The sequence below is a fragment of the Labrus mixtus genome, chromosome 5, assembly GCF_963584025.1.
Source record: "Labrus mixtus chromosome 5, fLabMix1.1, whole genome shotgun sequence".
Lineage (NCBI taxonomy): Eukaryota > Metazoa > Chordata > Actinopteri > Labriformes > Labridae > Labrus > Labrus mixtus.
In genome coordinates this window covers 10,936,165-10,948,257 of record NC_083616.1, presented here as the reverse complement: position 1 = coordinate 10,948,257, position 12,093 = coordinate 10,936,165, and the positions used below count along the sequence as shown (strand labels likewise).

The window sequence follows — 12,093 nt, the reverse complement described above, 5'->3', positions numbered from 1 at the left end:
CTACGAAAACAGCACATAATGACACGGTCAGCCTTAAAGCTGGACTTAGAGAAGACAAGAAATGTAGAGAATCGCAGTGCAATCGAGGTTAAGCAGACTTGTGTTTTGGTATGAGCTACTACTTTAAATATGTAGAGGCTTGACGCCAAAAAAATATGATTCTCTGTTTCTATTTAAGCTTTGCCTCACTAATATGCAAAGGTGCAGATTATCCGGCTAATACTACCTTCAATTGTACAAGACTTTTCCTTAATTTTATGCACCACCTAATTTCAAAAAGCTTTGTTTAACTTTTCCACCTATTCAGTCTTCCACATATACATGTAACCATTTTTGATGAGGTGAAATCATACAAGGAATCTTTGGGAAATTATCCTAGAGATAGTGTAATCATACTTTTTATATCCAACAGTAAAGACCCAGAATGTGTGAGATATACATAAAACATACCTGTCTTGGTCCAGTGTTACAACTACTATATATGCCTGGTTGCAGATTACCATGACGGGCAATGGTATGATATTCAAAGGGTATTATTTAAAACAAAAATAGGACTACTGTTAGATACAACAGAACCCTTAAATCCCTAATAAATTAGCAGTTGTATAGTCAGCGACAGCTTCTGTATTATTTGCCCTTTGCCTGCGTGTCCACACATTTACCTCTCATTGACAACAGCATAAACATAAACCAGAAGTTCAGAAGCCGGGTTAATACATGTCTGTTGTTAACTTGATGAAAAAACAAAGAGTGAGGGGTTTCATTCAAACAGGCCCATTCACATTCATGAATTATACAGTGGTTTGTCAGCTGTCAGAGCTGCTATTTGAACATATGTACTTATATCAACCAAAGTAAATGACATCTGGCTGATGGCTGAATAGTAAAGGAGCCCTGTGCAGCTGTTATGTGTCCAACGCTAATACTACTAGAGCTAACAATGTAATGACCTGCTTATAATGGAACTAACACTGGTACTGATTATGAAATATTCATCATATAAATAACTTACTTATTTACAGCACCAGCTTAAATCTTGGTCAATAGGTTAGGACAAAAAAAGGTCATGTTACAGTAAATTAATCAGCTTTGAATTTGTTCAGTTGAATGCACTTTGCTGCACATTGTGAAAATCAAATCAAGCAGGCAGTGTCTGTTGATGAGCAGAAGGGCCTTACACCAATCTCACTGCACTCCCTGTATGTGGAACTGTGCTTACATGCCACTTCTCTCATCATACATCCTCTATGTTGAGTTGAAAATGATGACACCCCTTAGGGCAACTTAAACTTATAGTTAGAAAATTGAACTTCCATAATAATTAAAGACATTGTGCTTTGTGCTTAGCATTGTGAGCAAAGGATTTGCGACCATTGACATTAGTTCTGCTGGAAATTTACGCCACACCAGGATGCATTCAACTTGTTCTAGCTTTATTACATAAAAAGAGAGGATTCAACATTGTTATGTAGAAGTTTCCATCTGCATCACTGTAAAGTCTCCACAATCCAACAACGCGTAAACATCCGGTTTTAAAACACACTCTTCAAAATAAAAGCCTGATTGAAACAGAAAACCACATGGGTTCAGGTTGATTACAGCTCAAAGCTGATTTATTTTATCAATAAGTACACTATGTCAATAAGTAGAATCATACTCTGTGATTATTCAAAGTGATACACTTTACCCTGTTTCTATATGATTCACTTGAAATCATGGGGTGCAACTGGAGTTTAAATACTGAAACACACAGGCAGCTAAGTCTGCTCTTCAACACTGCAAAAAATAAATAATAATAATTTACTGTTGCGATATGAGAAGTTACCTGCATTGGCACTACGGTTAAAGCTAGAACAAGTTAACATTGTTTATGCCACACGACCATCATATATGCAACATTTGTGATTTTCAAACAATACTAGATTTTTAAATCAACTTTGATTACAAGATATCATATGATACACAATGTCACCATACAACCTTGTAACTCTATACACATATTAGCCTTTTTTGAAATATCTAGCTTTAGATCTAAAGAAGACTTAAGTTGATGTGACAGCAGCAGAAAGCTGTATGTGTGTGTTTGGGAACTTTAATGCCAATTCTTAACAATTTTATGATTGTTTTTTTTTTTTTTAAACTGAAAAACATCCACAAATGAACGACTATATACTGTAGCACCACTACACACTGTTCAATTCGAGATTAAACCCGTTCAGCGTGTATTACTGTACTTGTATTTTGAAAGGAGAGACCGGAAGTAGACTGATCACTATGGCTCCTCTGACAGCGGGTCAATAACATGAAGGGCTGGAAACTTGCAAACGTTAGCGATCCCGTTATCACTGATGCTGTGCGGCGGCTGACAGTGAAAACACAGTTTGACATTAAAATAAACATGAAGACAGTCTTATGAGACGTGTGGGTGTGTGGTGCCACATATAAACCTTTGTGTGTGTGTGTCTGTCTGTGTGTGTGTGACAGATGGACCCACCTCTAGCTCCGTGTCCCCCTGTTCCGACACTCCGATTTCACTGGGCAGCTCGGCCAGATCTGTGACCCGAATAAGTCCATCGTGGAGGAAAATGGTTTCCTCCTTTACCGAAAGCCACTGGGACGAATCGACAGCCCCGGAGCCCATCGCTCTCTCCTCCGACAGTGATGCCAAAGGGGTCGTACATTAAAAATTCAGTGACAGAATGACAGAAACGCCCTAGCTAGCCAGCTAGCGAGCTACAATAACATAACCCCGGTTACCACTTCATCTGTCGGTGGTGACTGACCAGGCAGACGGTGCTGTTCAGGTGTAGTCTAACGAAAGACAGCCAAGCAGCGAACAGACAGTAGTGGCAGGTCCTCTTCACAAAACATGGGGTGGTCGTGTGCCGTGCTAACAGTAGCTGCTAGCTGTCTGGAAGCTAACTCACCGTATCGTTATAACGTTACCGAGCAGAGTGGGCGTGACACCCGGACTAAACCCGTTACTGCGCCGCACTCTTTAAAAACGAAACACTTTAACGGGACGAAGGCTGCGGCTGTGTTACGCTTTCTTTAGCAGCTAAATATGTCAACGCAGACAAAGCGTCGCTAGCGGCCCGGCCGGTGTAGCAGTGGCTGGAGAAGATAATGACAGTCTCTCAGCTGTCAGTGCGACGCCATGTTTCCAAGGCCAACTAGCTGCTCCCAGCATGCACCGCGGCCCAGAATAAAAGCTGTCAAGAATTCACGAGTTCATTTAAGTTTCTATTAACAAAACATGCTTATTGTATTGTCAGAAAGTGAAATTACAATATGCTTTCGTTTTACAGTTTTGCAACAAACTTCAATGTTAGGAGGAGTTTAGGAGTCTGTATCTATGATGGACAAAAGTCTTCAACTTAATTATGCCATCCTTGACATTTAATTAGGCTACTTAAATCGATGTTGTCATTTGTTTATACAATTTAACTAAGATTATAAAAGGCAGCCAGAACCATAAAAACCCAGAGATGAAACGTTTAATATGGCCTTTATATTATTTAATGATATATGATGTATTCTTCTTTTTAGGTTTCACCTTTTTACCCTATAAAACATTTTTGGTCAACCTTGGTTGTCTTTCTCTGTGCTATATAAATAAAGTTTACTTGACTTGTATGAACCATGGGCGGTTCTAGACAGGGGCCAACAGGGGCCAGTGCCCCTGTAACACTGAGCTTGGTCCCCCCTGTGTCCACCCCTCAAAAAGGAAGAACCCCTATTTGACTCAGCAACCGGACTCACAATCTAGTATTAAATGATGTACTGAAACAAACATAAATCATGCTATTTTATGTTGTGGTATTTAATGATGTGTGCTATTATTTGGCATAATATATATATTATTTTTTAAACGATCATCTTTGTCTATTTTTCACCTGGCCCCAGTTTGGCCCCCTCAGTAAAAGTGGTCTAGAACCGCCACTGGTATGAACTCTGTCTACTTTACTGTATAGGCTAATAAACCTTCAAAAAACACTGAAGTATTTAAGAGCTATTTTATGTGAAAGACATTAGGAGGTAAAAGCATGATAAAAAAAGCAAAGAAAAACACATTTTCATTTTAACACATTAGTTTTGAGCATATTTTATGGAACCCTTCAATAGTTCCATAATGTCGTCACTCCTATTTCCTGAAATCTGAGTCTTGTTGCATTTAATCAGAGTGATCTTGTTATTGTGCTGTGGAATTAGATTGGGTCTTTGAAGTTATTTCATTCTGCAGATATAGCCAAATGACATTTCTCATACCTTGTAACAGAAGATATACATCTGCTAGTCTACTGTCATCTAGTAGAAACACTGATGCAACACATTGTAAGAACAGGATTTAATGAAATGAAAGGGCAGCTGAGGTGCACATGGAAGGGGTTGCAATCCTCATACCATTTTCAGATCATGAACATTTTATTCATAGGCTACTTGTCTTGTGGGGTTTTAACAATCCAATATTGCAGAAACTACAGGAATGATTACTTTATTAATTATTCCTGTAGTTGTAATACACCTAGCTGTTTAGCTTTACATTTATAATGATCAATTCTAACTAGATTTGGGTTGTTGCAGAACACAGGGTAGAGATCCAGTTAATATTCCTTAATTCATCAATATTAAGTGCTGATAATTTAGCTCCTTCGTCATCATTCATGTGTCAAGTGTTGTTGACACGATTATAAATCAATAACTGAATCCAAACAGAAACCTTTTTTTAAGGTTTAATGCACATTCTGAAGGATGAAATTTGTTCTTTATAAATATATAAAATGTTCATCCTTGGCATACTTACAAATACTACTTACAAAAATACATTACAATAGTCAAGGGTTTGGTCTTCGATTTTTTTCTGCATGCTGCCATCTTACACCATCAGACAGAAACAGAAAATGCTGCATGAAATGTAAAGCTTATTAAACTCATTGTTGCTGCACACAGCAGCTTAGCCTATAATCGTGTGAGTTGTGCCATGATAGCAGCTTCCCTCTGCAGCCTTAGGCATCGCTTGGAAAGGCGAACAGGAATCCCTCTTTTCCTGTCATTGACTGCATTTCGAACCACAGCAGTCGCTTTTCCTTCTATCTTCTTAAGTGCTCGAAGTAGGTCAGAAGCTTTAGTGAAGCCTCCAGAACAGCTAAAAAAGAAACATTAAGAGTATCAGAATCAGGATCCATTCTTATAATCTACTATAGCAGAAAACTGAGCTAACACATAAGACAGGAGAGTGGCACTGCTGTAACAAAAAGTTGTCAGAGATTAACATAAATAAGCATTTAGAAGCTTAAAACCTTTTTTTGCTGTGGCACTTTCTCTCCTTTGGCGGTTTAAAGCAGAACTCAGAGACAAAATCCATCAGCAGCGTTGGGAGAACACTGGGTTGCTTGTAGCTTTTGATTTCAAGAGCCAAGCTGTAAAATTGAAAAATAAAATAAAAGGACACTTACAAACTCACATTCAGTATACATAAAAGCAGGAAACAACACCATAGGAATGACATAATATAGAGCATGATGTATTCATGAATGACTCAGGGGGACAAAGACAAAGAAAGAGAAAGCTGCCTGAGGGGGCAGGCCTTCCTCTTCTATTCTAACCCGCTGCAGAAAGGAATGAGGAATAATAGTTGTATGCATGTATGGTTATAGCATAAGGGAGAGTGTTCCTCACAGTAGTGGGAGCTGCAATCCATATCAATCAAAATAAAGTAGACAATGTGACACAGATGGGACTGCTTCCATGAAAGATGACTCTGTTTCATTTTAAGGATGTGTCCGCAGTTCTTAAAAGCTTGCAAATAGTGGAGTGCATACCTAAACTCTGTCATCCAGGTCTACACACTCCTCCCCCCCCCCTCCCACAAACACACACACACTACGCTCTGCCAGCCCTCACCTTCACAACTGGGTCCTGAGTCTCTAACTAGACTCTTCTCCTCTGTCGCCCCCCAGTGGTGGAATGAACTACCAAACTCTATTCGATCTGCAGAGTCCATTTGCACCCTTCAGAAAAAGCTAAAGACCCAGTTCTTTCATTATCAATACGTCACTTTGGATAAAAGCATCTGCTAAGTGAATTGTAGTTACAAACTTTTTGCCAAATGTTCCCTTTTTATCTGATTGGGGCTACTTAAAAAATCATATTGAAATCCTGTTGAAAAACCATCACCGGCTATTTGCCTTGTCAGAATTTGTGACTTTAAAGCATTTTATTATAATCAAATGTTAAAATCCACTATTTTGGCCGTGTTGCAACAGGTGCTTAGCTTTCTTTTCAATTCAATATGGTACACTTCCTTTTGTTAGTAGCCTACTTAAAATTGTGACTTTGGACATCTCCTTTTTGAAAAAGCCAAACCAGTTTCTCTGACTGTAAGAGCACCAGAATGTTTGTTTTATTACAGATTGGAAAATGTTTTAACCTATCCTTTAGTGGTCGCAGTAAGCCACGTCAATGAGCCTGCTGCTGCAGCTTTTCCTGCTGCAGCTTGTCAAAACATCTGTAAAAAAAAAAAAAATCCTTTTACTGCTTCACTGTCACTTTATCATGGCTTACTGGTACACTAAACAGAGCCATTGTTCATGTTATTTGAAACACCTGTGCATTTATAGGTTGTGGCAAGGTAGGTTAAACTTATTACGTTCAACAAATTACAACAAAATATTATGATTTTAGAAACAATGCAGTGTGCCTGAAACAATCTGTATCATGGTTCTAGCAAACATTCCTACATTTTATGATTACACTCTTCATATTATTGTAGAGACTGTGGACTATCAGAGTTCTATTCCTTCAACAAAAAAAACCAAAAAAAAAACCTGCTGTGCTTCATTTCAACCTTCTGCATGACTTCTCATTTTTCTCTAAGTTGCCGTGGTTACTTCATCTCTGTGCAACCTGCAGGTTGAACGTTTAAGTAACACAGGAATGCAAAACACTCTCATAATGGATTATCGGGGAAAAGGCTTTTGGTTTGTACTGGTTTAAAAGCTGTGTGAGGCGTGTATGTCCTTGGCATCAGTTGAATATGTTGTAAAGCTGTTCCCAAGGGTGATAACAATGTTTGATTAAACTTTTTCGAACTGAAGCCAAAACACATGAGAAAACAGCACAACACAGTCTGAAGTTGTAAAGTTGGAATTTCCTTTCAACGTTCAAACACCGTCGTACATTAATTTCCTCCATTCAATAGCTGCTAACACAGCAGATCAGAACATGCTGGATAAGTTGTAATGTTGCAGAGAAAAACGTAACCCCTTTAATTCTTAAACACGAAGATAAGGATATATAGATATTTTTTTTCCTTGTATTTCTTTTGTTTCAAGTAGGGTCTTGGAAGATTAGAGTCTCATTGTAATCTTTGGCATGAATATACATTCTTGTTTACAGAGTAGAACATGTGTTTTTAGAATAACATTGAAATGTATCCAGTTAGGAGGCTTCTTTTGTTAAATGAAAAAAAGCATTTCTTCTGTTTTTATTCCATTTCTTTAATTCATTATAACCTCAATTTTCTATCATATTAATTTCATAAAACCATATAACCTTTTACCATGGAACTGTGATATTTTATTCCGATCAGTTGTTACCCTGTTTTGAAGTTATATGTCACCTGTGAGAAACGCATACATGTTTGGGAATATCAAAACTGTTTTTAGAACTGAAAGAAATGCTTATTATGTTACCGGCTAGTGCAATCACAGTGGTAGGCCGTCTTTGACTCCATGTTCTGAAGCTCATACTTCTTCTCCAGAGGAGGGATCTTGTATTGACATTCGTCTAGATGTTTGAGGCTCTCACACAGGAGGTGATTTTCTGCAAAGCAAAAAAGAAACACAGGATATCTCACGGAAAAATGTAAGTGTACCCACATTTCTTTATATAACTAAACAACTCAGACGCCTACTGATGCTTGAGGAAAGGTTAACAGTCTAATTTTATATTCAGAAGTTTTCAGCATTTCATGTAATCTTTCTGCCTCACCTGTAGGGACCATAGCTGGGCAGCTTAAGCTCATTAACCCGGGGGAATTTCTGTTGGCTCCTTCAAAATTCAATCCCTAATTGTCACCCCTTGTGGAATCTATTCAAATGTTCAATGAAGTTTTGACAAATTTGTGTTATCAGGTCAGATAACCAACTAAAGTATATTTAACTGATTCAACACTTAATGAATTGGTTGAATATTTTCTTTGAATAGAAGGTGACATGATGGGTCATCAGTGACTGCATTTCCTCACCTGTCAGGCCTCTCTCTGCAGCTGTAGCTGGGGCTTTGGTTCGACCCAAGGACTCCGGTCTTGTGTTATTCCAGACCAGGTGGGAACTCTTCATCCCTTGTGTCTTAACCTCCTCATGAGAGGAGACCGCTTGCTTTGGTTTTGTAGAAGTAGCTCTACTCCGGAGTTTTTTAAAGGTGTCTTGTTTCAGGTCTTTTTCAGTTGTCTTTTTAAGCTGCAGCTTCTCAAGAGATTTTATAGGTAATCTATATGTAGGTGTTGAGGATGTAATAGTCATCCTGTCCGATGCTTTCAGTTTTGGACATCTTTTGCAATGACGCTGAAAAGCAACACCTCTCAGAGGAAGTCCACAGCAGTGAGTCTGTTTCTGAACTTTTTTCTTACTTTCAGCGGTTTTGGTCCAAGCTGTTGGAATTTGTAACTGCATGTTCTGCTTGTGTGTGAAAGATGCGGTGCTTTGTGTTGCAGATGTTGTATGTGGGTAAAGGATTGTGGTCACGTTAAGAGAAACTTGGCTCTTCTGTGTGGTAAAGGACGACTTGACCTTTCTTGTGCTCTTCTTTTTTCCAACTCTTTCTTTCTTTGACAACAAGGAGCTCCCATTGGAGGCATTTAAAACACCCATTTTCATCAAAGGAGTAGCCGTTGTTACTGAGGGCCTTTGCGAGGGAGCTACTGTAGACAATTTCTGGTGTCTTTTACATCCTTTCCCCTTCTTCCTTCTGCGATGGAAAGTGTCTCCTCTGGGTGGGTCTCTGGAGCTACATCTATGATCACTTTTGGGTGACTTTGTGCTGATCACAGGTCTTTCCGTTACCTGCCACCCTCCAGTACCTGTTATCTTAGTACTGTCTGTGTTGTCCCCATATTGGCTTGTAAGATCAGAGGTGTTGAAAGGGACGGGGCTTTTGAAGAAAGCATATGGAGCCACATTGGCTACTTTGCACCTATAGAGAATAAACATGCGTGTTAAAACCAAGCCATGGAAAAAGGGGTGTTTATATGTACATGCTGTACTTTCAGCTGTGCATCACATTCCTTGCAGATGTATTTCACTTACAAGGGGTAGACTTTTTATTACCATTAGGGATATGATGTGTAATTTTGAGCAATTTTAATTTGCTGTTTCCTGCTAACAGAGTGGAAATTTAATAATCACTCTCTACCTATGAATTATCATCACTTAAGTATAGTTTGCTAATGTCATAATAACAGAATTATGAAAAAGGTTAACCAATCTTGATTTTTTTGTCTGTGAGATAACTTGTCAGTAACCTTACTGAAGTTGTGGAAACAGAGTGGAGTTGTGGCACAGTGCCCTGTGTGAATTTGTGAGGTTTGGCAGAATGTCAGGCATGTCTTTACAAGCAGCACAGGTATATCTGCTGATCTACAAGGTGAACTGTAGCTGCACTTTCCACTGAATAAATGTATGGTTTTATTTGTGGCGTCATTCAATATGCAGTAAAAGCTTTGAGCAACAATGAAAGTGTTTCTCTTACATCCCCCACCAGTACATCTCAGTGCATCGCTTATGGGGTTTGAGCTCAAAGCAGGGAACCTGCAGGATGTTGAAGAAGCTGTAGCCAACCATGCTGGAAATGGTATCATTCACACCGAGGAGGCACTGTCGGAACCTGGTTAAAGGGACAAAGGTCACAATAGACTCGAAAAAATTATTGCACACATTGTGGGTAAATGTCCTTCAACACTGCCTCAATTTGTCTGCAGCTTTGGTGAAGTCCAAACAGTCTGTAACGGCAGATAAGTGTTTAGCCAGGAGGTAAAAGTTACTTCACTACTTCATATTAAACACATTTACCTGTAAGCATTAGATGGGAAGGGAGAAGAGAACAACAGACACTCTGCAACTGATAAAATATTATGAGGAGGAATGCAATGCCCTGCAAACACTAAAAAAGTGAGCAACATGTTCACACTTGAAAACAAAACTGTATCCAGAGGGCTGATGACACTGGTTAATTTATTACTCCTCTATGCATGGTAATATGACATGGCCCCAGGTTCCTCTTCTTAAATCTGTTCATATTTAAGTGAATCAGTGACAAAAACTGAATGATATTAACATTTCAAAGATAAGCACACATTTATGAGAAAGAAATGTAAGGTTTACACCTCCAGAGAAGTTATAAATTGGGCCTCCCCAGCAGGTCTATCCTCACTTGACCTGGTTGACCATCGATACAGGTGAAGGGAAGGTCTCACTGAGTTTCCCTGAAGATGTTAATACTTTTGAACCCCAATTCAGTGTAAAAGGTCTTTGTGTGTTCATACTGAGGCTCACCTTTGGTCACAGTCACAGTGTGAGACAGTGAAGAATTTGGAGTTGAAGACGCCGTAGTTCACAGTGAAAGCTGGGATGATGTGCTGACAGTGGTCGTGCTCACGGCAGCATCTATCTGCACCCTCAAACATCCCTGTGCAGGTGAGTGACATTTAAAGTCAATCACAGATTGGTTAACAATTGATTGATTATAATAAAATGCTTTAAAGACAGTCATTTGACATTAAAAGATGCATGTGTTTAGAACTTTATTACAAAGAGTCTGACAAGGAACACCTTTTTGATCTATTGGTCTATTGGTTTGGGGGATGGAAGCAGTTGTATATATTTTTTTTTTATAAAATGTATTTTTATTAAATCAAATAAATTAAACTGATCAAGTTATCTTGATTTTTTTTTCTTTAAAAAATGTTGTCCTACCTCTAAAAAGTTTTCGCAGAATTAAATCTTACTGTATTTTATCAATTTACAGTAAATCTAGAAAAAGCTGCTGAAAGGGCCCCTAGGATCCCTCCAAGTCTTTTATTTCACATTCTGAAAGAGGGTCACTTTCCCAATGCATGAAAAAATGCATACTAAACGAATGTGGCAGTGTTGTGTTTTAACTATATGTTTTCTTTGACCTCTTTTTAGGCCTATATGTAAAGGGGAAAACAACAATAAAACATTTCAAAAAGGGATAAACATCCTTACCTAACTGTTCGTATCCAAGAGCTCTACTTCCCGTGCCGCACCACAGCGTACCTGGAAATATCACGCTGCGTCTACTCCGAGTTTTCCCCTCTTTTCCATCTTGTCTTGCTCTCCTGAAAAACTTCCTGTTGTCAGAGAAGCGGGGAGCGCACGGGGCATCCGAAACCAACAACGCGCTGATATTAAACCTTTGACTGACTTCTTGTCTTTGCGTGTTGCATTCATCACAAAGAGCGAGGTATCTCTCCGTGACGACTGGACTAGGATTGACTTCACAGGTCACCAGTCGCTTATCCTCGGACCACAGGGTGAGGTACAGAGAGCGCGCGCCGGCTGTCTCTTCTCGCAGGAACGTAACACGCGTCTGTCCGTCATCTGCACGACTCGATCTGACACAGGAGATACCTGATCCCATGAAATCCTGCGCTTTTGAAAAAATAAGCGATGACAAGGCGAGAAGAACTTGTGGAAGGCACCTGCTGTGCATCGCAATGCGAATTGGGTGTATAACCAATCCAGTTTAAGACTAGATGGAGCGTAAAATCAAAGTATGAATGGACGAATTATTCCACATTAATTGATACACTTCTGCGGCAGCCGGCATGTGTCTGTGCTCGAAGAAGGCGTGAATAGCTTCAAGATAAACGCTGTTGTTATTGGTCCTTATGGAGGCTTGTTAGATTTAGGACACACCTGACTTTGTGAGTGTGTGGGTGTGAGAACTGAATCAGATAGGGCTCAGTTGAGGATTAACTCTTTTGACTCTAATAAACCAACGGGTTTCCTCAGGTCAAGAGCAAAGTTTAATCAAACTAACTACGACATACAATTATTTAACATTTGATCA

The 12,093-nt window shown here is 39.2% G+C and overlaps 2 protein-coding genes across 4 annotated transcripts in view; both read right to left on the bottom strand.

Moving 5' to 3' along the window:
* LOC132974025 (probable E3 ubiquitin-protein ligase HECTD4) overlaps positions 1-3,031 on the bottom strand; it is a 35,705-nt gene extending 32,674 nt beyond the window's left edge. The window contains exon 1 of the mRNA XM_061037783.1: positions 2,495-3,031. Coding sequence (XP_060893766.1) covers positions 2,495-2,641 — 147 coding nt within the window. The 5' untranslated portion in view covers positions 2,642-3,031. The remainder of the gene's footprint in view (positions 1-2,494) is intronic.
* Positions 3,032-4,711: 1,680 nt separating this feature from the next.
* Positions 4,712-11,884, bottom strand: LOC132974022 (group 3 secretory phospholipase A2-like). 3 transcript variants are annotated; one of them, XM_061037773.1, is made up of 7 exons: positions 11,247-11,882; positions 10,554-10,686; positions 9,751-9,885; positions 8,249-9,195; positions 7,695-7,824; positions 5,301-5,420; positions 4,712-5,146 (listed from the first exon to the last, which is right to left on the bottom strand). In XM_061037773.1, the coding sequence occupies exons 1-7, from the start codon at positions 11,731-11,733 to the stop codon at positions 4,960-4,962; spliced, it is 2,139 nt and encodes a 712-aa protein (XP_060893756.1). In that variant the 5' UTR covers positions 11,734-11,882; the 3' UTR covers positions 4,712-4,959. The 3 variants fall into 3 exon arrangements, 2 of the variants coding, with proteins under 2 accessions (XP_060893756.1, XP_060893758.1); XM_061037775.1 differs by having other exon boundaries at positions 9,083-9,195; XR_009673090.1 differs by lacking the exons at positions 4,712-5,146; positions 5,301-5,420 and adding an exon at positions 7,993-8,091 and having other exon boundaries at positions 11,247-11,884.
* Positions 11,885-12,093: the final 209 nt, after the last annotated feature.

Bases quoted from the DNA above. Each gene is read 5' to 3' on its own strand.
- LOC132974022 (XM_061037773.1), bottom strand. From the start codon at position 11,733: ATGCACAGCAGGTGCCTTCCACAAGTTCTTCTCGCCTTGTCATCGCTT. The intron at 9,196-9,750 runs GTAAGAGAAACA...TATTCTCTATAG, and splicing joins GAGATGTACTGGTGGGGGAT to GTGCAAAGTAGCCAATGTGG. The intron at 5,421-7,694 runs GTAACATAATAA...TCAATTTTACAG, and splicing joins CACTGTGATTGCACTAGCCG to CTTGGCTCTTGAAATCAAAA.